The 26,752-nt window shown below is 42.9% G+C and overlaps 1 protein-coding gene across 2 annotated transcripts in view; it reads left to right on the top strand.

The window, feature by feature from the left end:
* Smad1 (SMAD family member 1) overlaps nucleotides 1–26,752 on the top strand; it is a 76,550-nt gene that overhangs the window by 16,657 nt on the left and 33,141 nt on the right. For both annotated transcript variants that reach the window (XM_008827481.3, XM_029560822.1), the window contains exon 2: nucleotides 12,073–12,649. In XM_008827481.3, coding sequence (XP_008825703.1) covers nucleotides 12,250–12,649 — 400 coding nt within the window. In that variant the 5' untranslated portion in view covers nucleotides 12,073–12,249. The remainder of the gene's footprint in view (nucleotides 1–12,072; nucleotides 12,650–26,752) is intronic.

Genomic DNA, 26,752 nt, shown 5'->3' with positions numbered 1-26,752 from the left:
CTGTTTATCCACAATGAGGTCACATATTCCAGATGGGTACAGGAATATGTTTCTCTGAAAATCCTAGTTAAGTGGTATCCCATTCTGTGTAATTAGCTTTCAGTTATTTTTTCATTTATTAAAAGGATCAGTCTCAGCACCTCTTGGTCATAATGGGGTCTTTTGGACTTAGAATGAATCTTTTACTTTCACTACTTTTATTATGCGGTTTTTAAATTTGAAAACAAGAACTGGTTACCAAGGGTTGGCTCCTGCGCTGCGGCTCACAGCTCACGGCTAAGGTGTGTCTGCCCTTGGTTTCAGTTTTTCTTTCCTTCTAGGTTTATACAGGTGCACACCTAGGTACACAGATAGTTTTTGTTTCTACTTACGTTTTTCCAGTCTCCCCCCCATTGTGGTACATGAATGTATCTCTCTTTCATTTTTAGTAATTACATCATAATCGCATGTACCATAATTCACCGTAATCGTCACAGCAGGAATATCCTTGAGCAGAAATTGTTAGACTCTGCTCATCTGAGGGTACTGTTCTCTCGTAGCTCTCAGCCCCCTGCCGATTCCTCTCATGACCCTCACATCTCTGTCACCTCTAGACCCTTCCCCCACCATCCTCCGTGAACACAGCAGCTTGGAAGGGCCTCACCACCTCTGATCACCCCAGTTCCTACACATTTTTAGCTCTTAGTCATTCCCTCTGCACGCCTGTCCTAACGCTGGACTACCCGCCCAGTATTCGATCTCATAGTCCCTGCAAAACTGGGTTTCATGCTTCCGAAAAAGTAAACAGATTTCTCCTACCCGTGTTTAATTTTTTTATGCATGAGCAGTGCTCTTTATTCCCGCCTCTGCTCTCAGGACACATCCAGATCTGACCATTTCTCATATATCGTGCAGATTCAAACGAACGTCTTGTGCCTTAATGGCTGCCGCCGCTTTCTCCGTCTCTCCCACTGTCCCTGCTTTGCCCTTTCAGTCTGTGTCAGCCCAGCAGGCTGCAGTAATTGCATTAAACCTCATCTGCTCACATCTCCCTGCTGTTCCCGTCTCAGCTCCGTCCTTTTCTTCCCCTGTCCCTCTGTCCAGCCTGGTCTGACGCCTTGCTTTCCTATGATACAGTGAGGCTTCCTTGCCACCAGAATATGGGCCCCATGAAATTCAAAATACTGCCTTTGTCTCTTTCAGTGCTTTGTCCCAGCACTTAAATAGTTCCTAGCACATCATTGGTGTTCGTTGAATGATTTAAATAACTGTAGTAGTTACTTTACAAAACATTATTTCTCTTAAAAAAATTAAGTTGGAACTTATCAAAAGAGCTTAATTTGGCACTCTGCTCTGTTAACATGATCAAGTGCTTTGGGATGTTACCATTTCCAAACCCATCTTATTATATATTCATACTTAATTCTTATAACAGCCCAGTGAGTAGATGGGTGTATCAGAATTTTGTAGCAAAGCAAAATGAGGCTCAGAAGAGGTTGTTTTCTTAAGTACGACCACGGAATGCAGAGCTGCTGTTTCAAGCGTTTTCTTGTTAAGAACTATTGTTTTCCCTGATGTGGTGGTGCAGGCCTTTAATTCCATGCAGAGGCAGGCGGATCTCTGAAAGATCGAGGCCAGCTTGGTCTGTATAGCAAGTCCCAGGCCAACTGGATCTGCAGGGAGGCCCTGTGCCCTCCTGGCCCCAATCAGCCCCCTCCCCCAGAAAAGAAGCCTCTGTTCTCTAATATAAAACTGTCTTAAAATGACAAACACAAAATTACGAGTTTTTTAAAAGTCTGGAAAACAGGCCCTGGCTTTTAATTTTGATTTTAGTCTGCCTTTTGTTTCCATTTTGAAAACATAAAATAAATGGTTAATGTTAAAATTCCTGACAATGACACAGCAACAAGTTTTATTTCTCTCACCTGTGGAGGAAGTGGCCTCCACCCAGTTTTACTGAATTAGGAGGGAAGTGATTTTTTCAAGTGATAAAAAGAAATAAAATTCCATGATCTTCCCAGAGGAGGAGGCCGACAATTGGGAGGGTGGCGGGAGACCATATGTTGGTTTGCAAAAGGATATAACTTGTAAAGATGTTTCCTTTGATGCCTGTGATGAATGTGGATGTGTTTCCCTTCTAGAGGGTCCTGATTAAATTAAGCAATTAAGAATGAGCTGAAAGTTCTAAATATAGGGAGAGGGTTCAGGCCATCCAGCTCTGCATAGCCAGCAGGCCCTACAGATGTGGGTATTTGTTGTTACAAACAGCACCTGCAAGTTCAGCAAAGAGAAAAAGTGTGTTTCCAAAGATGAACTATAGCAGGAGCTTTGGTGGGGGAAGGGATAGAGTTTCCTCCTGTGGTCAATTCTGCTTGCATCTGTGGATTTGCTGTTTGAGTTGCTTGTTTTTTAAGACCTGATTAATGGACTTTAATATCAGTCAGTACTAGCTTAAATGTAGATTCTTAGACTATGGCCTGGAGAAAGTTACTTAACCTTAGAGTCTCCAGTCTCAGTTATATGTATACACACACATATACACACACATATATATCCTTTATGATGTATACAGTCATATATCCTGTGAGGAGCTGATGAGATGTCTGGAAAACAGTCCTGTCACATCTTCATAAGATAGAAACTCAGGTGTTGCAAGTGATGAATCACATATAACTGGCCACTTGCAGAAATTTCCCAGACAGCTTTCTTTGCAGTCTGTAAAATTGCTATTCAAGATAACCATTGTTCAGAGAGAATCGTTTGGTCCTCAGTCTGGCCTGCATTTCAGGATCAAACACCCCTGTGAGCTTTTTCAGGGGGAGATCTCTGCCCAAGGTTCCCTCATTCTGATTCAAGAAAGATTTAGTGGGTGCAGATTTAAAGATTAAGGGATACAGTAGGACTTTAGGGGAAATTTCAAGGAGTTATTAAGAAAAAAAAAAAGCTTGGTTGTTGAAGTTGGGGACAGTTACATTCATCTCCTTAATCAATCAAATAATTATCTAAGGCGGTAAAACAGAACTGAAACTTGCTGTTCCACAGGGAACTGAAGAAAATGAGGGCGGTGCAGTGTTTGTGTCTGGATTTGTCAGGGGAAGGATCTGTGTACGCTCAGCGTAATGAATTTCCTGATACCGTAAAGATTTATGGGGGGGGTAGACTTGGTGCATCTAAATATATCAGCTACAGTTGTATCTTGAGAAAGCCGTGTAATTGTGACATTCATAAATTCTTGGCTTCTTTTTCAAGAAGATGCTGCTTTTGAAGTCTCTGGCAGTGTCAATACATTCGTGAGCAGTAGGTGCAGATTTCAAAGTCTTTCCTTTTTGATTCCGGACACTTGGACTTCCTCAACATTCTTGAGACCATACAACAGCTTTTGGTAACCTGTCACTTAAGTCACACCTGTGACTGGAGGACTTGGACTTTGAAGGCACTAGTATGAGCATTGAGCTCTGTCTACCTCAGCTCTTAAGAGCTTAACTTCTTTCACTGTCAGCCACCCCTCTCTTGTTGGGGAAAATCAAACTGTGGAAAGCTTTTGGGGGTTTGGGGGAGATGAAAAAGAGTAAACAAGATACTCTGAACCATAATCCCACATTACAAAATCGGAAAATTGGGCAGTAACCAAGCAAGGTCCACCAACCCCAGTTAAGGTATGGTGTCAGGGACCAACCAGCCGAGTCTTAGAGTATCTTTGTGTCATTTTCTTCTACAGGAACTCATGAAAATACATTTTTTTCCCCTTGTACTTGATTAAGAGTTCATTTTAGCCTAACTTTCCAGCAGTGAAATAAGTTCTTAAACAGGCATTAGACTCCAGCAAGTTGGCTCAGTATGTAAAGGAGCTTGCTGCCAAACCTGATGACCAGAGTTCATCCCTGCAGTCCACATGTTAGAAGGAGAGTACTGGCTCCTGCAAGTTGTCCTCTACCCTCCACATGTGCATGCACAGACAGACACATGCACACATACAAAAATAGATAGAGAATGCATTCAGAGCCACAGAGGAAATACGAGAGGGTGTGCTCATCTTCAGTCCCCCCCCACCCCTTTCTTTTTTTTGATAGGGTCTCCCTGTAGCTCCTGCTATCCTGGAACTCACTGGAGACCAGACTGACCTTGATCTCACAGAAATCTGCCTGCCTCTGCCTCTTGAGTGCTGGAGATTAAAGGTGTGGGCCATCACGCCCTGACTCACTTTTCTTTTTGTTATAGTTTTTTTTCTTATATTGGTTAGCAGTGAGTCTTAACTGTGTTTGACCTGAGTTCATATAGAGAAATGTTGAAAACTGCTGTTCAAACAGATAGTTCATCTGTTTCCTCCTTCAGTGCAGATGCCTCAAACCAAGTGGGTTTCTTATCCCGGCAGTGGAGAGGTGGGAGCCAGGGAGGTGCTCATTTGAGAAGATAGTTTTGAAACCAACTCAGAGAATTTCTATTTTAAGATGTTTTCTGAGTCTAACATAATTAGACCCATTGTTTTTATACCCATGTAATAGCATTGTAGTTGTATAGCGAATTTTAATTTGTCTTTTTTCCTGCCTGTCTTAAGAGTAAAGGCTTACCATTTTCCTTAATGAGACAATAACTTTTCCCACTTAACAATTATCTTCAGAGAGAGAGAGAGAGAGAGAGAGAGAGAGAAAGAACAGGTTAGTGGACTTTCAGTTTCCCCCTGTTAATCCATCTGGGGCCCCAGCCTATAGTAAGGGCTGCCCACATTCAGAGCAGGTCTTCCTCCCCTCAGTTAGGCAACCAATCTAAATGCTTCTTAATCCAATCAACTTGACAATGTTATCTACCATAGCTTGCCACTGTCTGGAGATGGAGGTGTAGCCATTTCTGCCCAGTCTTCCTGCTGGGCCTCTCTGTGGGGGTTTCTGCTGTCGACTTTTAACTTTTTTTTAAAGTTACGTATATGTGTGTGTGTGCCTATGTAAGTTTATGTGCACCATGTGCATGCAGGTACCTGAAGAGGCCAGAAGAGGGTGTCTTGTCACTTGGAACTGCAGTTATAGGTAGTCAGAAGACTCTCACTGGGATGTAGTTATGGAGAACCAAACATGGGTCCTCTGCAAGAGCAGTGCATGCTCTTAGCCACTGAGCCAGCTCTCCAGCCCCGTGACCTTTCAAGAGACAGTACTTCAGCTTTACTGAAAGTTTTGAGCCATCAGTTCTTCTGAGGTTCTGATGAATTCGGTAGCTGGTTTCCTGTAAGCGTAATGATTATAATGATGGTTTTACTCCCACGTCTTTGAATCCTCCATCTTACTCTTGGCAGCAAAACTCACTGCGATTCTTAGTTTAATCATAGGCCATTTATGTTCCGGAATAAAATGTATTGGCAGTAAGCCTCTGAGGAAGGTCTCCTTGCGGCCTTCACCTTTTCTTCCCTGTAGTGTCTCATCCTTTGTTACTGTCAGGAATTTTCAGGGCGTTTCTGGGTGAAAATCTGCTTGAGAATCATGATCTGCTTTGACAGTTCTAATGACTTCTGTTTCTAAGTCAGGTCAAGAAAGATTTTTTAAAAGTCCATTTTGGGGTAATAAAAGTTACATTACAGACCCTCTGGTGTGTTCATTGCTCCTTTTTGGTGTTTCAATTTAAGCATCTCAGAGAAGGCAAAAACTAACCCCATCAGTCCTTAATTTCCCCCTAAAATTGATCCTGGGATAGGCCACCCCACCCTTGTAGAGCTGCTTCATGCTTACCACTGATTTTGTTCAGCACTTCTCTCCGGCGGCTTAAGTTTCATGATATCTAATAAGGTCTATGGCAAAATAGTTTTAATATATTAAAAATAACGAACTACAACATTCATACAAGCCTCCCTACGGACCCGTCTTACTTACACTGTATATTCACAGAATAGCCCATCTGTTTAAGAAGGTAGTTGCAGTTTAAGCCTGGAAAATTTCCCATAATTGGTTTATTGACTCACTTGAAAATATTTCTTTAAAAAAAAAGAATCAAACAAAACTTTTACAGTTATCCTTTTTCTTGACTAACTCACCAGCTGTCGAGCAGTTTCAAAGCAAAGTTAATCAACACCTGTGCTTTTTGTCCCGTTCCGTCCTTTGATCTTCATGGATCTAATGAACCAAAGAATAAGAAGAAGGGGTGGAAATGAGTGGCCTGCTCATGACAGTTCATCAGGTACCTTCTGTCAGTTGCCCTTTCTAAGGTACCATGAGACTTTGATCCCCCCAACCCCGTCACTTTCTAAGATCCATATTTTATTTATCTTACTGAATAATTGAATTATCCCCTCAATATTTAATGGAATCGTTCATTTTGTCTAGTCCACTGGCTTCTATGCCAGTGTAAGAATTGTTAAACAGCCTTTGTGCCCAAACTGAGACCTACAGTGGCCATCATCATTTGTATCTTCTCCCTTCATCTTATTAAAGGTGCAGTCGGCCCTTTGTACCTGTGGGGATTTGACTCCAGTATCTCTGAGGAAACTAAAATCTGCAGGTGCTTGAGTCCCTTACACAGAATAGCATGCGATCTGTTCCTTACAGAGAATAGCATGTGATCTGTGTGTCTTCCTGTATACTTCACACCCTCTCTAGACTACTTACAAAACCTGATTCAGTGTAAGTGCTTTGTAGGTAGTTCTGCTGTGCTGCTTGGGGAGAGTATAAATATTCATTCAGTACAGGTGCATTAATTTTTTTTTTTTTTTGGTCTTTTTGAGACAGGATCTCCTGGAGAGATGGCTCAATAGTTAAGAACACTGGTTGTTCTTGCAGAAGACCCGGGTTCGAATCCCAGCACCCACATGGCAGCTAAAAACTGTCCATAATTCCAGTTCCAGGGGATCCGACAGCCTCGTCTGACCTCCGCGGGCATTGACACTTACCTACAAGCAGGCAATACATGCATACACATAAAATAAAAATAAAATAAAATAAATTTATTATTGTCGTGTGTGGACACATATGCCACTGCACATATGAATCAAAGGACAACTGTATAGAGTCAGTTTCCTCTTTCTACCTTTATGTAGGTTCCAGGGATCGAACTCAGGCCACCAGGCTTGAGGGGCAAGCACCTTTGTCTGCTGAGCCATCTTGCCCGTCTGAGATGTATTTAAAAAAAAAAATATATATATATATATGTATATATATATATATATGTAATATATTTATCAGCTGTTGGTTGAATCCACAATTACAGAACTCGTAGCTATGGAGGGGCAACTGTGTCTTCAGATACAGGTTAGCGTAACTTTGGGAATTCAAGATACTGAATGGCAGAGACTGTATTTTGCTGATAGCCACACAATTGAATAATTACATGTTTCTTTGCCAGAGGAGGCCAAGATGTTGTGCAACTGGATAATTCAGTTTCCTCTAAATAAATAGCAAGTTGCACAGCACTTAAGAGTATTTATTTATTTTGCCTTTCCCCCGTTTAACAATAAGGACTAGCATGTAGGGTTCAAAGTTAGGTGGCCACTTAAGATGAGTGTTCTAATATCTTGGCTTCTGGTAGTACTAACTGAACACCTTTCCGTGGCTGAGACTTCAAAAGAAAAACTGCATTCAGAACCACTTAAGAAGTATTCTTTTATGACTTCTAGAGCCAGAGCACACTGCAAGTCCATCTTGACTTTTTCCCTTTTGGGGATATACTTTATTTTTAATTATCTGGGGTTGTGGGGCAGGGACGAGCACTTGAGTACATGTGTCCATGGAGGCTCAATGCATTGGATGCCCCTGGAGCTGAGGTTATAGACAGTGTTGAGCTAGGAACCAAAGAGGCCCTCTGCAGGAACAGTTCCCTCTTAACTGAGCCATCTCTCCAGCCTCCCCTTCCCCACTGACTTCTAAGTGGACAGTACACATCGTTTGAGCTCATGGATTCTTTTAATATGTGTGTGGTTTTTGTTGTTGTTGTTGTGATTAGCAACTATTTGCATAATGAAAAAATATAAAACTGTTTAATAATTTTTCTCTAAAGAATGCCGTAAAAGTTTAGAGAAGCACGCCAAACATCACTAATCTCTAGCCCATTGCACAGCTTGGCTTAGTTATGTCTGAGATATTTAGCAGGTTTTTTGAGTATAGCTTAAGGAAGGGCTGTATTACAGTTCACTAATGAGTATGTGTATAGTTAATTTTCTAACCATTGAGCCTTCTGTTTTTTCTGTGATGAATAATTCTCTGATGAAAATCTTTGTTGAAAACTTCTTCCCTTTCCAGTTTAGAATATTCTCTGTGAGTAAATTTCTAAAGATGAGGCATCTGGAACAATGCCCCCAATAATCTCCAAGACAGATGGGGCTGTTCTTCACCAAACTTTTTCGTTGTCAGTGTGAAATGTTTGCATTTCTACAGGAGGGAAGGAAATCTGTGTTGGTTGCTGACTCGTGTTTTTATTTTGCACTTTAAACTGATAAGGTCACTTAGCTTTTGACATAAACTAAATCAGGAAGTACCAAAAGAGGCAGGAAAAAAACCCATCCTAGTTGTCTAGTGTCAGGAACTCAGTTTTGAATTCCTCCTGTGAGGTGGGTTAACTCAGGCTTAACTCAGGTAGGCAGAAGGTAAGCCATTGGCCTGCATTTCCTAGTCTGTCATGCTTACACAACAAAGCTTGTGACCTTTTCAGTTTTATTTTTGTGAGGGTCATCAAGACATCGAATACCCAAATGGCTGCTGTGATGTTTGAAGATAATAGGTTTAAAAATTGAGGTTTTGCTCTTTGAATGCTGCATGAGGAGGTCTTGCTTTATTGAAGCTGGTACCTTTGTTGTGTTAATGAACCACATCCATGCTTTGATTTAAAACCTCTGGCTGTCCAGAGAATAAGATGTGTTCTTGCCCTCCACAGTCTTGCCCGTGCTGCCTATCAGCCTTGTATCACCTCCAGACAGGTTGAACCTTATAATTTCCAGCCTGTGTCTGTTAACAGGAACAGTTTAGAATAGTGCTTTAAAAATCCATGCTAGGCAGTTAGAATAAAAAGACCCTAAAGAAAAGTAGCCAGTTTCTTGGCTAAAAGTCACAATGTCCTTGGGCCTCTTAGATACATACTCTGTTCCAAAGGCCAAAAATATTGAAAGTATTTGGGAGCTTTTATCTAATCCTTAAAAGATTTTAGGGTTACGTCTTCAAAGGGGGGAATGTTAGAGTAGCAAAAAGCCCCATTAAAAAATAGAAGAAAGATGCTGGGCGGAAAATAACTTCTGGCACTGTGGCGGACATCTCCTATCATCTGGCTGATCTGCTTTTGCCTCTGGCTGTGTGGAACAGATTGCCAGGATGCTTGGTGAATTTGTATTGGAGACTGTGCAACTTGTAAGTGGTCTCTATTGAGATAGAAGATAGGGATGGCATAGTGAGTTCCAGGACAGCTGGGGCTACAGGGAGACCAAAAAAAAAAAAAAAAAAAAAAAGAAGAAGAAGAAGGAGGAGGAGGAGGAGTACATGAAGTCATCAGAAAAAAATGGTGGGGAGAGATGGGTGGAATTGTAGGGGAGGGAGTGGGCATGGATTTGATCAAAATACTGTACATGCATGTATGAAATTCTCCAATAAATTATTATTTTTTTTAAATCCATGCTAAGGGATAGAGGGATGACCTCTTGCTGCTGTATTGAAAGAGTTAGGATTTCAACACAGGCCTCTTAGGGGCACAAGCATTCAGCTCATACCCCTCGCTTCTGTTTATGTTTATCACCCTGCATTAGAGTCTGTTGATGCTTGCCCATGGTGGACCTTGGTACTTCACAGCATTCCTTCGGGATGAGACTGGAATGGCTGAATGAGGCTCTTTGGTACGCCATTATTTGGAGCTGGCCTTGCATCCATAGGAGCTGGTTGTCTGTACTCTGGTGCTAGTGTAGACCTGGTTCCTTCAGGATGTTGGTCATCTTTGCCCCCGTGTCCCTGTCTAGCATAACAGGTACTTAGTATAGCTTTGTTGAGTGGAATAGTTGAAATAAAGATCCAAGATGGTGGTTCTTAGACAAACCATCTCTCCTCACCAAACTCGCTCATTTCATATAATAAGCTCCCATCAGGGTTTGAAATAGCCCTCAAGTGATGTTGAGATAAATATATCCCTTTGACTGAAAATCAGTGGTTAAAATATTAAGCTATTTTTGGGGTAGAAGAAAAGGTCATGAAGAACTGGGAGGAATACAGGGCCTCTACAAATGGTTCCTCCAGGCCTAGACAGAAGTTGTCTTTCTGGTTCTGAAAAATTAACCTTTGCAGAGTAAATTACTCTATCAATAGGTACACTCTGATCTAGTGTGACTCCTGATAATGCCATAGCTTTGTTTTCTTAAATGAAAACTCAGAATAACCTGTAAATTTGGGTAAAGCTCTTTAGAATCTAAAGGCAAGTAGCTTTCTATTAAGTAAAGCAGAGCCTTCATCCATGGAGGAACGTGGCGAATGTACAATCTTTTGATCTTAGTAAAAGTTCTTCCTGGAACAAAGTCATTCATCAAACATTTACTGAGAATCCGCTGTGTACCAGGCACCATGCTATACTTGAAAGATAGGAGCTTAATAGGATGGAGTGGCCACTTCATTTCCTCTAGAGAGGAAGACGGGAGTGTAGATTATCCCAGCGTAGCTGTAGCAACTTTCTAATCATTATCTAAGTTTGAGAACCTGGAAGACCACCCTCTTTGTATTCCTATTGTTCACTTGTGTGTTTTCTCTTTTACTGATCAGTCTTGCTGAGCATTTGTAACAGTTTTATTAGTATTTGATTTTATAGGTTTTCTGTAGATAAACAGTTTCTGCCCTCAATAGCTTGTAGTCGCTCTTTAATTTTCTGCTTCTCCCTTCCCAGATGGATGCATGCAACATCGCTTTCAGCTTTTTTTTTTTTTACAACATATGCTTTTTAGCTATAAATCTCCATCTAATTATGGCTTAAGTCACATCTTACTATTTTTGATATATTTTTATAATCATTCAGTTAAAAATATTTTGTCTTTGCTGTAGTTTCTTATTTGACTCATTGGTTTAAAAGTGATTATTTCTGATAACAATATTGTTGATTCCAAAGTTATAATAAAACCAAAAGATCTTTTATGTATTTTTTAAATTATGTCTATGTGTGCTTTGGTGCAGGGAATGGGGTGTTAGAGGTCAGGGGACAGCCCCAAGTATCCTCCCTTAGAAGCTGTCTACCTTGGTTTGTCTTCTTTTGAGACAGGGTCTCTCACTGGCTTGGAGCTTGCCAAGTTGGCTAGGCTGGATGGCCAGTGAGTTCAAGGGTCTGTCTGTCACCATCTCCTCCATGCTGGAATTATAAGAATATGCCACCATGCCTGGCTTTTTATGTATCCAACTCAGGTCCTCCTGCTTGTGAGGCAAATGCTAGGACTGAGCGGTCTCCTCAGCCCCAGAGATCTTAAAGTCTGTATGACTTTTCTCCTTCTTTACGTGTTGGTTTTGTACATCAAATTTTGATCACGGTTTTGCAGTTTATGCTTCTGCATATTTTTGTCAGTATGCTAATTTCCCTTTAGGACTGTGAGTTGGACTATTACTTTAATTCTTGCAGTTTTTGTTTGGTGTCTGTTGAGGCTTGTCACTTGCATATGCATTGAGATTGGTTAAGTACATGTGATTAACTCTTTGACTCTGATGCTTCTTAATACTTTCTGTAGTCTGAGTGGAGAGTTCTGCTGGCCTTCTGCTCACATGACCTTTGTCCAGGACATGGGTGGTGGTATGAGGGATAGATTCTCTTCCTCTTGTAAGACCACCGAGCCTGTTGACTTAAGGCCTAACCCTTATCATCTAATTTAACCCTAGCTAGTTCCTTAGAGGCTCCATATCTAAATACAGTTAGTCATGCTGAGGATTGGGGCTTCAGTGTGTGAATTTTAGGAGAACACAGTTCATTTCCTGGCATTATATAAGGCAGATCCCCTCAACTTAGCATGGGGTTTACATCCCTTTTGTAAAGTCATAAATTGTGATGTCAACAATCATAAGCCAGGGACCAACTGTACATTATAGTACTTTCAGTAGTTACCTGGCACTTAGAATTAATTAATACTACTGTGTGATAGAGGTCATTTTAAGCACATTTCCCTGTTTTCTTTCCTAGGTGCTGACTTTGGGTCCCTCTTCAGAACACGAGGAGTGCTATTTTCTACTTTTCGGGACCTCAGACCAAGGAGTTAAAAAGAATCTATGTGAATAAACTGTCCTGTCCAGTGCTGTCCTTGTCCATCTGAGAACTTGGTTATTTCACCATATCTGAGGCGTGTCCAGAGCAGTCACTATGAATGTGACGAGTTTATTTTCATTCACAAGTCCAGCTGTAAAGAGACTTCTGGGGTGGAAACAGGGTGATGAAGAAGAGAAATGGGCAGAGAAAGCTGTGGATGCTTTGGTGAAAAAACTGAAGAAAAAGAAAGGGGCCATGGAAGAGCTGGAAAAGGCCCTGAGCTGTCCAGGACAGCCTAGCAACTGTGTCACCATCCCCCGCTCCCTGGACGGCAGACTGCAGGTTTCCCACCGGAAGGGATTGCCTCACGTCATCTACTGCCGTGTGTGGCGTTGGCCTGACCTCCAGAGCCACCATGAACTGAAACCACTGGAATGCTGTGAGTTTCCTTTCGGTTCAAAACAGAAGGAGGTCTGCATCAATCCCTACCACTATAAGCGAGTGGAAAGCCCTGGTAAGTGAGTCCTCTGTGCCGATGGACTTTGTGCGCTCAGCAGGCCCTGTGTAAATAAGCGCAAATGCCTCTTTTAGTTATGTGTTCATTACTTTTCTATTGCTGTGACAGAATACCATGACCAAAGGCAACTTACAGAAGAGTTTATCTTGGCTTAGGGGTCAAGAGGGAGAGTCCATAGTGGCGGTGGGGAGGTCATGGCAGCAGGTGGCAGGAGCAGGAAGCTGGCTGGGCACATTTCCATCCACAGGCAGGAAGCAGAGAGATGGAGCAAGAACTGGAGTGAGGCTATAAACCCTCAAAGCGCAGCCCCAGTGATGTACTTCCTTCAGGAAGGCTTCACCTCCTTGAGGTTCCATCCCGTCCCCAAACAGCATCACCAACTAGTGGCCAAGTGTTCAAATATGTGAGCCTATGGGGACGCTTCTCATTCAGACTTCCACAGTTGTGACTCTGAAATATTCCAAGAAATTTTGTATGTATACTATAGAGAATGAGAGAGAGAGAGAGAGAGAGAGAGAGAGAGAGAGAGAGAGAGAGAGGAGAGAACCTGTATGTTAGCCTTCTATCATAATAAATACTTGAGATCACTTTATAAAGAGAAAAGGTTTACTTTGGCTCATGGTTTAAAAGTAGCAGTCCGTGGTCCATGGGCTCCAGTGCTTTGGACCTGTGACAAGGCCTCACTCCTCGGTGTGGAGTGGGCGGCAGAGCAAAGCTTACCCCCAAGAGGAAGAGCTGCAGGCTGACTGTCCTCTTCAGTGACTGGAAGACTTCCATCAGGCCCTACCACTTAAGTCTTTGCCACCTCCCAGTAGTGCTGCTCTGGGGACAAGCCTCCAATACTTGGGCATTTGGGGTACATTGCGAGTCTAAGCTATGGTAGCCCTTAAGTATTTCATGCATGCTAACAGCCTACTCCTCTCTAAGTAACTTTATTTCTTAGGAGCAGGTTGTAAAGATTGCATTTGTTTATGAATTGTTTCATGTTGGTTCTGTTCATTTTGTGAACAAATTAGCTGTGAAATGAAATGGATGAATGGGAAAAGTAGCACACAGCATTACCTGCCATGGGTGTGCTTAAAGGGAGTGCAGTGTGGGACGGCTAGGAACTTGTGCCACTTTTTATCATCCATGGTAGAAGTGTGTTGTGACTTGTTCCCTGCGGGGAACACGAAGGAGTTATGGTCTGTGTGAAATGACTCGATGCTATCATAAAGTAGCCCTTGTTTTTGTGTGTGTGACATTTGTGTTTGATGATATATAGTACATCTCTTGAATCTGTGAATTCTTCATCCATAGATAGACTCACCGTGAGATCAAAACTCCTGGGAAAAGAAATTGTGTTTTACTGAGCATATACAGACTTTTCCATTTCTAAACAGTAGAGTGTAATAACTCTCATAGCATTTATAATGTGTTAGAGTAAGTCATTCAAAAATGATTTAGGGTACAGGGCGTACGTGTACACAGGTTCAGTACAAATACAATGCCATTTTATATAAGGGACTTGAGCTTCCTCAGATTAGGTAATCTGAGGGCAATTATGGAACTAATCTCCCACAAGTACAAACAACTATATCATGAATTTATATAGTTAGTTCTGCCTTGGAGTTTGATTTCACATCTAGACAGTTGGACCAATTGGGAAGTGAAACACCACCCAGTTTAAGGAATAAAAAAAGGACATATGCTAGCCGGGTGTGGTGGTGCACGCCTGTAGTCCCGGCACTTGGGAAGCAGAGGCAGGCGGATGTCTGTGAGTTCAAGGCTTTCCTGGTCTACATAGTGAGTTCCAGGCTAGCGGGGGCTGCAAAGAGACCCTGTCTCAAAAAGACCATTCAAAAAAAAAAGAACATATGAACTAAAACCCTGTTTGTGTCCTGATTACATTCCTGCTAGTAACCACCACTGTGAATTTGATATTTTTCTCCATGCATATCTTATACTAATATATTTGTATAAATTCATAATATATAATGATATGTGTATATATATATATATATATAGTGTGTGTGTGTGTTTTATCTGCATGAATGTAAGTGCACTCATGTCATGCAATGCTGGTGGAGGCCTGAAGAGGGTGTTGGATCCCTGGAACTAGAGTTTTGCACAGGTGTTAGCTGCCATCTGGGTGTTGGAAAAAGAACCTGGGTCCTCTGTAAGAGCAGCCAGTACACATAACTGCTGATCCATCTCTCCAGCTCTCATTTTATATTTTAGACTTTTCTTAAACAGATTGTTGTATTCAGTCAGTGTTATGCTTTGTGATTCTAGAGTAAACGTTTTTAGGATTGCCTTGTCTAGGCCTGTGAAGAGCCCTCTGTGTTTGTTGGAATTTTACTTGGGAAGGATTGGTTTAATTATGCTCTCACACATTGTGTTACTCTAAATTTTCTCCATAGCACTTTTTGCACATTTTTTAGATTTGTTTCCAGATGACCTTTTATTGTATCCTTTTAAAAGTTATACTGTAGCCAGGCTTTTATGGGAGGTGATACACACCTTTCATCTCAGCACTCAAGAGGCAGGGGCAGGTGGATCTCTGTGAGATCAAGGCAAGCCTGGTCTACATAGAGAGTTCCAGGCCAGCTGGGGCTACAGGGAGACCCTGTCTGAAAAAGCAAACAAACAGAACGTTACAGTGTTCCAGGCTGCTCTGCACTAGGACTTTGCCTTTTCCCCAGTGCCATTGCTGGGTTCCCATTCACTCTAACAGTGACATTCTTTCCTGTTTGTTGTACCAGATGGGATGTTGGCTTTGCTTTGTTTTAGAAAAGGCTCATTATATAGATACACGCTTAAATTGAAATGGAGACAAGAGTCTCAGAGAATAAAAAGTGATGTATCAGTAATATGTACATCTTAGATTATTTTGGTGCATGTGCTTTGGTTCCCTTGTGACTCTGAGGGGTCTGTCAGGAAGAGGTGAATGCCATCCAGACGATGAAACAGACTCCTCCAGATTGAGTGACTTCTGTGCCAGACATCTGGAAAGCAGAGGCAGTTGAGCATGAGAAGTATTCTGACACCAAAATTCACTATTAGAAAGCTCTGTGGATATTCACTTTTTGCACCTACCTCCCTTCTGCGGCAGCCTGCCTGCCAGTATGTCACCCTCTCTGTTGCAGCTCCCTCTTTGGACTCATGATCACTGTAGAACATGATCTTTAAAGATGCAGATACGATGGCAGCATCCCTGTCCTGTTCTTTTATAGAGCTCTGCCCATTCAGGTGCCTGCCTCACTACCTGGAACTCCTTCCTCCTCCCTCCATCCAGTTATTTCTCTTTCTCCTTCAAGTCTAAGTTCAGTAGAAGTCAGTTTAATTATGACTCTTTTAAAGAATTTTAAATTTATTTTTATTTTTATGTGTATGAGTGTTTTACCTGCATGTATTTAGCAGTGCCATATATGTGCAGTGCCCATGGAGGCTAGGAGAGGGATTTGTGATTCCAGATCCCCTGGAACTGGAGTAAGGAAGGTTGTTAACTGCTATGTGGGTGTTGGGAACTGAACCTGGGTTCTCTGTAAGAGCAGTTAAGGCTTTTAGCCACTAAGTCATCTCTCCAGCCCTTGGGATGCTGTCTTGGCTTGGCCTTTTCTATCCCCCACAGAGGTTATACCTTTCTTATGGTAATCTGAATTTCTTCATATGTTCTTCACAGCCATTTACAGTTCTGATGATCTTCTCTGCAAGGAGAGTGAATGATGAAAACCCTGTAGGGCAGGCACCGTGTGTACCAGCGTCTCTGCTCAGCAGCTAGCACAGTGAAACTAATTTTGGCTGTTTACTGAAAATGCTGTTCCTAATTTATCCATCTTTTCAGAGATGAGTTTTCAGTCTGTACCCTTTGAAAAAATTCTCTTCACTTTGGTCATTTCATTGCTGAGATCAGATAAAAAGTAAAGCCAAGCTGGGCGTGGTGGCGCACGCCTTTAATCCCAGCACTCGGGAGGCAGAGGCAGGTGGATCTCTGTGAGTTCAAGGCCAGCCTGGTCTACATAGTTCCAGGACAGCTGGAGCTACAGGGAGACCCTGTCTCAAAAAAAAAAAAGGTGAAGCCATTCCTGACATGACTCTGTTACTGTTCGTCCCTTGGATGCTCTGATAAGAAAGGCCTGATGAGGACGTACAGGACCGGCCAAATGCGCATTCTGCAGCCCTTCTCAGCGTCTGTTCGGTCTCCTCTTTAGTCAAGACTCTGTGAGCCATTCATAGGACAGTTCTAGGAAACTTTGGGGGATAAGGCTCAGATCTGTTTAATATAAATATACCAAGGTTTTTACTTGTCACTTCTCCGTGGGGAGAACATCAAAGGCCATGCTTAGCAATCTTGACTGTGCAGTCTGTGGTTAACTGTAGTCAGCATGCTATGCAAGTGATCAGCAGCACTGTTCCTCTGGCTTTGACCAATATCACAGGGTTCCCCTGCACCTTCCATCAGCCTCTGATAACAGCCATTATATTCTCCACCTTTCTTATTTTATGTGTGTGAGTGTATTGCCTGCATGTAAATGCACCTGTGCCTGCAGAGGTCAGAAGAGGGCATCAGATCCCCTGGAGTTTCGGACAACTGTTAGCTGCTGTGCGGATGCTGGGAATTGAACTCAAGTCCTAACCTCTGAGCCACCTCTCCAACCCTCTCCACCTCTTTTAGATTCCACGTGTCAGATCATATGACACAGTCATGAGTTGCTGTGATATTGATAGACATGTTAATGTCAGTGAGCCTTTGGTTAAGTGTCTAGGCAAACCAAACTGCATTGTCCCAGTGAAGTTCTCTTTGAAAAGATGTAGTGATTTAGACTCAAAAGAGTTGTGAGCATTTTGAATTTTGCATATTCTAATACAGACAGAAAACTGACTTGCTCTTCCCAGACTTTTCCTTCTGATAATTGTTAAGGCTTGCCCTCCATGTTGAGTTGTCTTTAAGTGGGTGGGGAGAAGGGGAGAAAGGCATTCTGGGCTCATTTGGCTCCATGAAAATTTTGTCATTGTTTATTTGGGTATTTTTTGCTTTCTATTTCTTTGCCCCCAAATAATTTCATTGATTTCAGTAAATACAGTTTTCCTTTAACCTGTGGCTTTTTGCTGTTGTTGTTATAAATAAAATAGTGTGAAAATGATTGTGGAGAAACCACCAAACTATGAGAGACGTTTCACCTCTTGTTTTCGTTGTGGTTTCTGTGGCACTTGTGGAAGGGGGGCTTCCGTTGTTGAAAGGTACATCTCTCAAGAACATTTTAGGGATTCGTTGGGTTTCTTCTGCATGTGTGTGGACACTTCCTGGAAACAGAAAAGTTCTCGGCTTCTGAGACTCCGACCCTGCTGTGGGTGAAGCAGGCCGACTGTTGGCTTGGACTTTTACTAGCCTTTGGATGCAAAGCTGCTTATTAGTGGTTGGATTAAGTGTAGCTTTTCTTTTTCTTTACCAAAGTGCTGACCGTGGTTAAGTCAGTCTTCCAGTTGTGGTATTGAGAAGGTCATTTGGTTGTATCTGCTGCTATTAAAGTGCCTTAATAGAGGCTTCCTGCTGATTGGCTTTATTTTTTTTTAATGTCTTTTTTTCTCATGGTTCGTAAATTATTTCTGCACTTTGAACTTAATCACCTTGAAACCCTGTATCAAACCTGCGCTTAAAATTCTGAGATTTGTGTCAGGTGTGCTAGTAGTGCATGCCTATAATCCGGCACTCAGGAGGCTAAGGCTGAAAGATTGAGAGTTCAGGGGCCAGCCTGGGCAATGTAATAGCCGCTATCTCATAAGAAACTCCTCCCCTTCAAAAAGAATTAAGCCTGAAATTTCCATTTTCATTGTTAAAGAAACACTCTTTAAACATAATGGATGCTAGCTCCTTAAAATTAAAATGTACCTACAATCCTCTTCACCTGTTGGCTGCCCCAGGGCACCCTATAATTCTTTGCTTGGTAAATTTTGCCTGGAAGAGGTATTCTTAACATTATAGACAGATGGGGATGGGGTAGGGGAAGTGGGTGTGGTGGAAAGGAATGAGCTGAAGGACCCTGTGGATGCAGAATGCTTTATATATTTTTTGGGGGGGTCTTTTTTTGAGACAGGGTCTTCCAGTAGCCCCAGCTGGCCTGGAACTCACTCTGTAGACCAGGCTGGCCTTGAACTCACAGAGACACATGCAGGCAAACTCACTTAGGCACATGCAGGCAAAACGCTCATATACGTAAAATAAAAATAATAAGTAAAATTTATTTTATGTGTATGAGCATATTGCCTGCATGTATGTGAGTGCACCTGTGTCGTGCAATGCCGAAGAGGTCAGAAGAGGGCTTCGGATTCCCCTGGAACTGGAGTTAAGGACGGTCCGTAGCTGTCATGTGGGTGCTGGGAATCGAACCCAGGTCCTCTTCAAGAGCAGTCCGTGCTCTTAACTGCTGAGCCATCTCTCCAGCCCCAAGTAGAATATCTTTTAAAAACAAAAATATTCTGTGGAAAAGCATCAGTTTGGCTCACAACTCACTCATGCTCATGCCCTTCCCTGAGACAGCCAGGCACCTTTGTGATGCTATCTGAGTGGTTCGCACCCAGTGAAAACTGAACTGACTTCTGATTTTGGTGCTTTCTGGACTAGCATTGTACAGTGGGACGCTAATGATGCTGGTCGAGCCTCAACTCCTTTCAGCCACACACAGTCTATTGAGATTGCAAAAGGAGCTGACCCCTACAGGGTGCTGCACAGTGAGAGCAGGCGTTAGGTAGGTTAGGCACAAGTACATTTTCAACTTAGAATATTTTGACCTCAGGGTTCATCAGGATCCCATTGTTAAGCCCCAGGGCATTTGTATAATATATTTTCAGGGCAGGAGGAAGGTAATAACTTTGCTTAAAGCTTTTCTCCATGGTGACAGCCTAAGCAGCTGACCATTGAGGTTGTAAATGAGGTACTAAGATGTGTTCATTACAAAGGTTGAAAGATTTGAATCAATTAGCAATCATATTGTCTGTAAAAGTTAAACATCATGCCCTGTGTTCATGTATATCTAAATTTCTCCTCATTCAGATATTTATATATAGCAAACCCAGGACTGTATAGGAACTGTGCCTGCCTAAGAAAGACTGGCATGTAGTTATAGTATTGTGTGCTAAATTGAATGACCAAGGTGTGGACAGAGGATGCACTTTACTCATAAACCTCAGAGTAGCACTGACAAGACTTGTTCAATTGTACACACTGGAACACTGTATTCTAGTTAACATGACAGTGCAGAGATGTCTGCTATGTAAATTTTGCTGTACATGGATTTTTTTGTGTATGTGCTTGTGTGCATGTCCAGTGCACGTGTGTGCGTGTGTGTGTGCGTGTGTGTGTGTGTGTGTGTGTGTATGTGTGTGTGTGTGTGTGTTTATGCCAGTACACAGGCCAGAAACAACCTTGAATCTCATCCTCATCTTCAGGCATGCTGTCTACCTTCTTTGAAACAGTCTTTCATTGACCTGGAGCTTACCAATCAGGGGGCTCTATCTGGCCGCTGAGCCCAGGGATCCTCCTGACTCTGCCTTCCCAGTGCTGAAATTACAAGTACCAGCTGCCATGCTTGGCTCTAGTAATGTGTGTTTTCTGGGTGGAACTCAGGTCTTCATGCTTGCAAGGCAAGCACTTTACCAACAGAACCATCCCTCAGCTCTGTACTATAATTAGTTTATAGGTAGAAAGAGAATAAAGTTAATGAATATTATTATTTAGGCCTAGGAAAACAAATTTAAACAAAAGGTTAAGACTAAGGAAAATTAGCAAATATAGTCTCCATAGGAGTTGTTGTGATACACATATAGTGCTGTGTGTCAGCAATGGGGGATGACAGCAACTTTAGTGGGCAGGGTCTGCTGGAAGGCAGGTCATTGAAGGACGGGCTCCTGAAGGACTTGTGCTTTTCCTCTCTGTTTTCTGCCTGCCATGAGGTAAGCGCCTTTGTTCTGATGTGTGTTCCACCCATGGTGTGCTGCCTTACCCGGGCCCTAACGAAGCAAGGCCAGCCAGCCATGGCCTTCTTTTCCTCTGAAACCGTGAGCCAGAAAAGACCTTTCCTCTTTTTTCAGTTGATTTTTTCAGGTAAGTTTATATCAGTGCCCTCTTAAAGATTCCACCGCTTCTGAATAGCGCCACTGGACTGAGCCTTTCATCCACTGGGAGACATTCAGCACCAGCTGTAGCTGGTAAGCCACAGAGGCCTCTTGCTGCAGGCGAGGAAATGCCACTGGCCTTGGCAGGTGTCCACTCAGTTCCACTCTACCATCTAGATGTGATCTCTTCTAATACCAAGGCAGTGTACACACAGACCAGTGGACATGAGCTTTAGAGAGTGATCTTTCACAGAGAGTTTACTATTGTCATTTATCACATCACTGGTGATTATGCATAGGACTTACCAACCAAGCCATTCAGTGGATTCTGTAGTCTTAAACCCAACTTTGATACTTTGAATTTTTTCTGAGTATTCTTTTATGTGTATAATGTTTATGTGTGTTTGTGGGTGTGAGCAAGCATGTGCCACTGCGTGTGTGTTGTGGTCAGAAGGCAACCTCAGAGGTAGGTTCTGGCTTTCCCTGGTGTTTGAGAGAGTGTCTCTGTTGTTTGCTGCGCTGTGTATGCCAGGCTAGCTGGCTTTTGATCTAGGGATTCTCCTGGCTGCCTCCCATCTCACCATAGGAACCTTGGGATTACAGACACATACTTCATCTCATTTTACATGGGTTCTAGGGATCTGAACTCAGGTCCTCATGCCTTTACAGCAAGAATTCATCCTCTGAGCCATCTCCCCAGCCCCTCAGTAAGTATTCTTAAGTGCTTTATTTGGCATTATTAATTGATGAACTCAGAAAATGTTATGTTACTGTATATACCATAAGCACATAAATTGAAATAGACACCTAGACATCAACAATATAATTTGATGTGTCTGCGATTTGAAATTTACTCTGTAAATTTCACTATGTGTCTTCTTACTTTTGCTTTCCTGGTTCTTATCATTTACTACTTTTCCTTCTCAGTTGTAAGGTGAGAAATAAGAGACTTATTCATATAGTCTTGATCTGTTTAAAATGCAGCTCACAGGCGAAACAAAATGGCTGAAGAAAAGCATCAGTTTTGAAAAACACAGGAAAATGTTTGCCACAATTAATGTGTACACTGATTGTCGTCAGTTCACCTGGCTAACACTTGCAAGACTAGGTTTGGACGAAATAATAGCAGAGACGTTGTGAGTTGGGAGTTTTGGCGCACTGTTCTCCTTTGTGGAGTGATTTCTTGCAGATCTTTGGAGGCATTATGTAGGGTTGGAAGTGGGCTGTAATTTGTGTGTGGGGTGCCCTGTGGCATTGATGAACACTGGAAGAGCAAGAGGAGTAGATGGAGCACTGGGTTGCTCATATCAGTTTTCCCTTCAGTCCTCTTGATACCAGGGACCAGACAGACCAGAGAAGACCGGAGACTTCTTGCCCCATCACGACTGGTCCCCCTGCCATTTCACTTTATGACGTGAACATTCGAATGACAACTGGTTGTCAAGACTGAAAACATGAATTAGCCATATTGTCAACCCTCTGCCCAAATGTTCGGAAAAATGAGATTTACCTAGGTGCAGACGGGGAAATAGAAAAGGATGTTCATTTTGAGAAGCAGAGCTGGGGCATATGTGTTATACATCCAAGGGTGATTGAGGATCCCCTAGGGCTTGGGGGGTAGGGCAGAGCAGGTGAGTGTCTCTGCCGACTAGCACAGTTTTGAGGTACCAGTTAGTGTCTGGGCTAGTCTGAAAGGCTGCAGACCCACTTCCATGGTCCGGGTTGGCATCCAGTGCGCCAGCACATGTACAAGGGGGGGAGAGAGCGTACCTTCTTACCTCACCCAGTCCCAGTTGTCATCACCCTCTCCAGATTTCCCTCTTCTGTAACTGTTAGCACTGAAGCCTGACCACAGTGCTTCATAAAACTGCTGTGAACCAGTGGCTGTGTAGGTAGAAGTGAGCACAACTCTGTTGATGAGCCTCCAGTCTGGAAGCATGTGCTGTGGTTTAAATGCACACAGATTTAGACTGGCAAAGGACTGGCTAAGGATTATGCTGCCTCCCCCATACACCTCTCCCCCAAATTCTTTTAAGAGTGCTTTTGTGCTTTGCAGTTCTTAGAATGGAGACTCGGGTTTATATTCTGATCTATCACTGCCCCTAGTGATGAGCAGATCTGTGAGACACACTGGTGTTTCCAATCATTTACATTCACGTGAAGGACCAATCATATCCACTTCACACCACTGTCCACTCATACCCACTTCACACCACTGTCCACACATATCCACTTCACACCACCATCCACTCATATCCACTTCACACCACCATCCGCCCGTATCCACTTCACACCACCGTCCACCCGTATCCACTTCACACCACCGTCCACCTGTATCCACTTCACACCACCGTCCACCCGTATCCACTTCACACCACCGTCCACCCGTATCCACTTCACACCACCGTCCACTCGTATCTACTTCACACCACTGTCCACTGCTGGCCTGTATGGAATCTTTAGTCAGAGTGAGGCAGAAGAGAATGACTTGAAGATTTATTGATTGATTGATCGATTGATTGATTGATTGGCATGGTTGGCACAGGCTGCACTGTTCATGTAGAGGTTAGAAGATGACTTTTCAGGAGTTGATTCTCCCACCTTGTTTTGGAGGCAGTCTTTCTGCGAGTTTCTAGTAATTGTCCTGTCTCGGCCTTCCATCTCACCTTCCATTGCAGGTGTGAACCAATCACATCCAACTTTTTTTATTAATGTAGGTTTGGGTATCAAACCCAGGTCATCAAGGTTACTTGGCAAGTGCTTTGACCAGTGGGCCAAAAAGAGGAATCAGTTGTGAATAAGTGCTTTTGAAATCTAAAACCTGCAGCTTTTGAGTGAGGAGGCTAATTTTAAGGAGAGATATTTGAGGGACAATTAATGAGAGCTTGTGATGAGCTCTCTGGGCCCACTTGAAGACCTAGCAAGGTTGTGATGTATCAGTTAGTGTGCCTCATTCTCAAGCCAGAGAGGTTTCCAGTGGGTGAAAGTGCTTGCTAGGCAACCCAACTACCTGAATTCCATCAAAGCCAGATTCAGTTGTTCACACCTGTAATCCCAGCACTAGTACAGCCAGATAGGAGACAGGGAAGTCAGTCAGAAACTCGAATACACAGCACAGCAGCAGCGACAAGGGAGACCCTGCCTCAATTCTGAGGTCATTTGAGGTTATTTAAGAACAGAAATGGATTCTAAACCATGGGTGGTATTTTGGGTCAGGAATCCCAGAGCCTCACACTTAACAAATAGAAGTGAGAGGAAAGCTGGCTGGTGAAGTAGAGCGCAGTTCTGAGGAACTCAGGGCAGCGAAGGCCTGTAAGGCCATGGGAAGGAGAGAGTAGTTTCCCGTTAGAGGTAATATGAAAACACATTCAGGGGTAATGAGGGTTAGAAGTGCCCACTCAGCTCAGGCACTTTGACCATGGGCCGTTCGTCCTCGTAGAGCTTGTTGCCGACCTGTGGGGGAAGGCAGGGTGGAGGTCACCCCTCTCTTCAGGGCTGTAGTAAAGATCCCATTAATCTCTGAATGTTCTTGAAACGTGGTGTGACCTACACAGGATAAGGAAGATAACTTCACCTTACCTTCCTTAGAATAAAATGGAATTTGTAATGTAAGGAAGTCTTCTTGAGACAAATACTCATAAAACTAATGGTAATCCTTGCAATGAAAATAGTAGTAAGTCAGAATAGTGACTTGTGCTGGGCAGTGGGCACTTCACGTGTATTCTCATTTAATCTGACCACAGCCCGTCAGGCTGCTGAGACGTAGTGTTTGAGCAGTGTTAACATACAGCCTAAAACTAGAGTCCTAACCTGGCTGCTGAGTACCACCCAGGATGACTTCCCAAAGGAAGCAATTGGTTTTCTCTTTAACAAAGGAGACAGGTATCCAGAATTAGTAGTAGTAGAGCATATGGCCTACAATAGGTGTGGGAGCTGGCCTTGTTGACTCTGGGTTGAAAGCGGCAAGTCAAGAGTGCCCATTCCTGTGTGTCCTGTCCATGCCTGAGTGTGTCCGGTCTTCATGCAGCTTGGTTTGTGTCTATTTCCCATTGATCGGTAATCATCATTACTGATCATTAGAAAACCAGTGTCTCAACTTCATGGAAAGTATTTAATGGAATCTAATTTGAACTCAGAATGAGCTGAATATAATTAATTCAGCTGAGATTGTTAATCAAGCACAGCTGCCCAGTGGGCCCCTGGGAAGTCAGTGTGTACATAGCAATAGCTCCTTTGGCAGCTACACTGACTGCTTTAGGTGCAGTGGTAGCTGTCCCTCACTGAGTGCGTAAGTACCTCTTTAAAACCAGCAGTGCAGTACTACAAAAGGCCATCCATTACGGAGCAAGGCTGTCTAGGTTTGAACCCTGACTCCACTGGCTGTTTAATCTTAGGCAATCTGACTCCATTGATACTGTTTTTTTAATATATTGGTGTGTGTGTGTGTGTGTGTGTGTGTGTGTGTGTGTGTGTTTTCTTAGGCAAGTTAGTTAATTTTTGTGCCTCATTTTCCACTGTTACAAGGCAGGGGTAGTGGTAGTGTATAAGATTAGGGTGTTAGGAAGACTAGGGTGGATTCATGTTTAGTACAGCTTGGTATAGCAGTTGCCATATTGTGTCTTGGGGAGAAGTACTGTCATTCCCGTTTTACTAGTAGAGGTGAGGTTTAACAAGTAAATGGCCCCTGATACTTGCCTGGTAAATGGTTGGACAGAACTCCAAGTTTGGAGATGTGAAACTAAAACCTGCCAGTGTCACGCACTCTCGTGTGCATCCCCCCCCATATAATATTTTTTAGCTTATACTCTAAAGTTTTTTTTGCAGTCTCTAATAACAGCACCTTTCCTCTGTGGAACTTAAATAAATATTTGGCAAGGAAAGGAAATGGGTTAAGAGTAGGAAGACAAGAGTTGTGAGGGAGCTGGCGTTGGAGGCTGCTGGGATGATGGTCTGCTGGGATCTTTCTTGGTTGTCCTCATGTACAAATCCAGGCCAGAGCTTCTGCTGCCTAAGTTCCCACAGCAACGACTCTGGGCCCTTGATCAGAGTCAGTATTTCTTCCATGACACCGTGCTCCTTGACCAGAGAAACTAGACATGCTTTTTCACATTTCCTTCTTTAAATATTTGTTTGTTTATGTGGGGTGTGGTGCATGCTACTGTGTGTGTGGCAGTCAGAGAACAACTTGGATGAGTTGGGTCTCTCTGGGATGATGGTCTGCTGGGATCTTTCTTGGTTGTCCTCATGTACAAATCCACAGAGCTTCTGCTGCCTAAGTTCCCACAGCAACGACTCTGGGCCCTTGGTCAGAGTCAGTATTTCTTCCATGACACCGTGCTCCTTGACCAGAGAAACGAGACATGCTTTTTCACATTTCCTCATTTAAATATTTATTCGTTTATGTGGGGTGTGGTGCATGCTACTGTGTGTGTGGCAGCCAGAGAACAACTTGGATGAGTTGGGTCTCTTCTTTCACTGTGTGGGTTCCAGGGACTGAACTCATGTCATCAAGCTTGGCAGAAAGTGTTTTTCCCTGTTGAGCCGTCCTTCCAGCCTTCGAACACTGGTTTTTGTCAGCATTATGTAAGGCCGTAGTGTTCTCATTTAAACTGTATACTGTCTACAAATAAAGAGCTGCCGCTGTATGGAGTCTGAGAGGCACAAGGGAAGAGGTCTCTAGAAATCTGACAGGTCACTTCGCTTTCCAGCCAGAGACATAAGAGAATAAGAAGCCTGGTGCCCCGGGGCCCGTGTGGCCAGCAGCCCCTCCGTCTTCCCTCATCCAGGCTTTCTTTGCTCAAGTATCAGAGTTCTGATTTCGTATGTCTGAAATGACATTCACAATCTGCTTTTTAAAATAAAGATCGTGATAATTCAGATGCAGGAGTCTGAGGACCATATTTTGGGAAAGACTTTAATAAAACTTTAATAAAAAAAGTTAATCATCTTAAACAGGCCAAGAATTGTAATATAATTCACAGGCATATTAATTGAAAACACATTAAG

This window comes from Nannospalax galili, unplaced genomic scaffold (assembly GCF_000622305.1).
Source record: "Nannospalax galili isolate Female #2095 unplaced genomic scaffold, S.galili_v1.0 scaffold1272, whole genome shotgun sequence".
Taxonomy (NCBI): domain Eukaryota; kingdom Metazoa; phylum Chordata; class Mammalia; order Rodentia; family Spalacidae; genus Nannospalax; species Nannospalax galili.
This window is presented reverse-complemented; position numbering and strand designations above follow the sequence as displayed.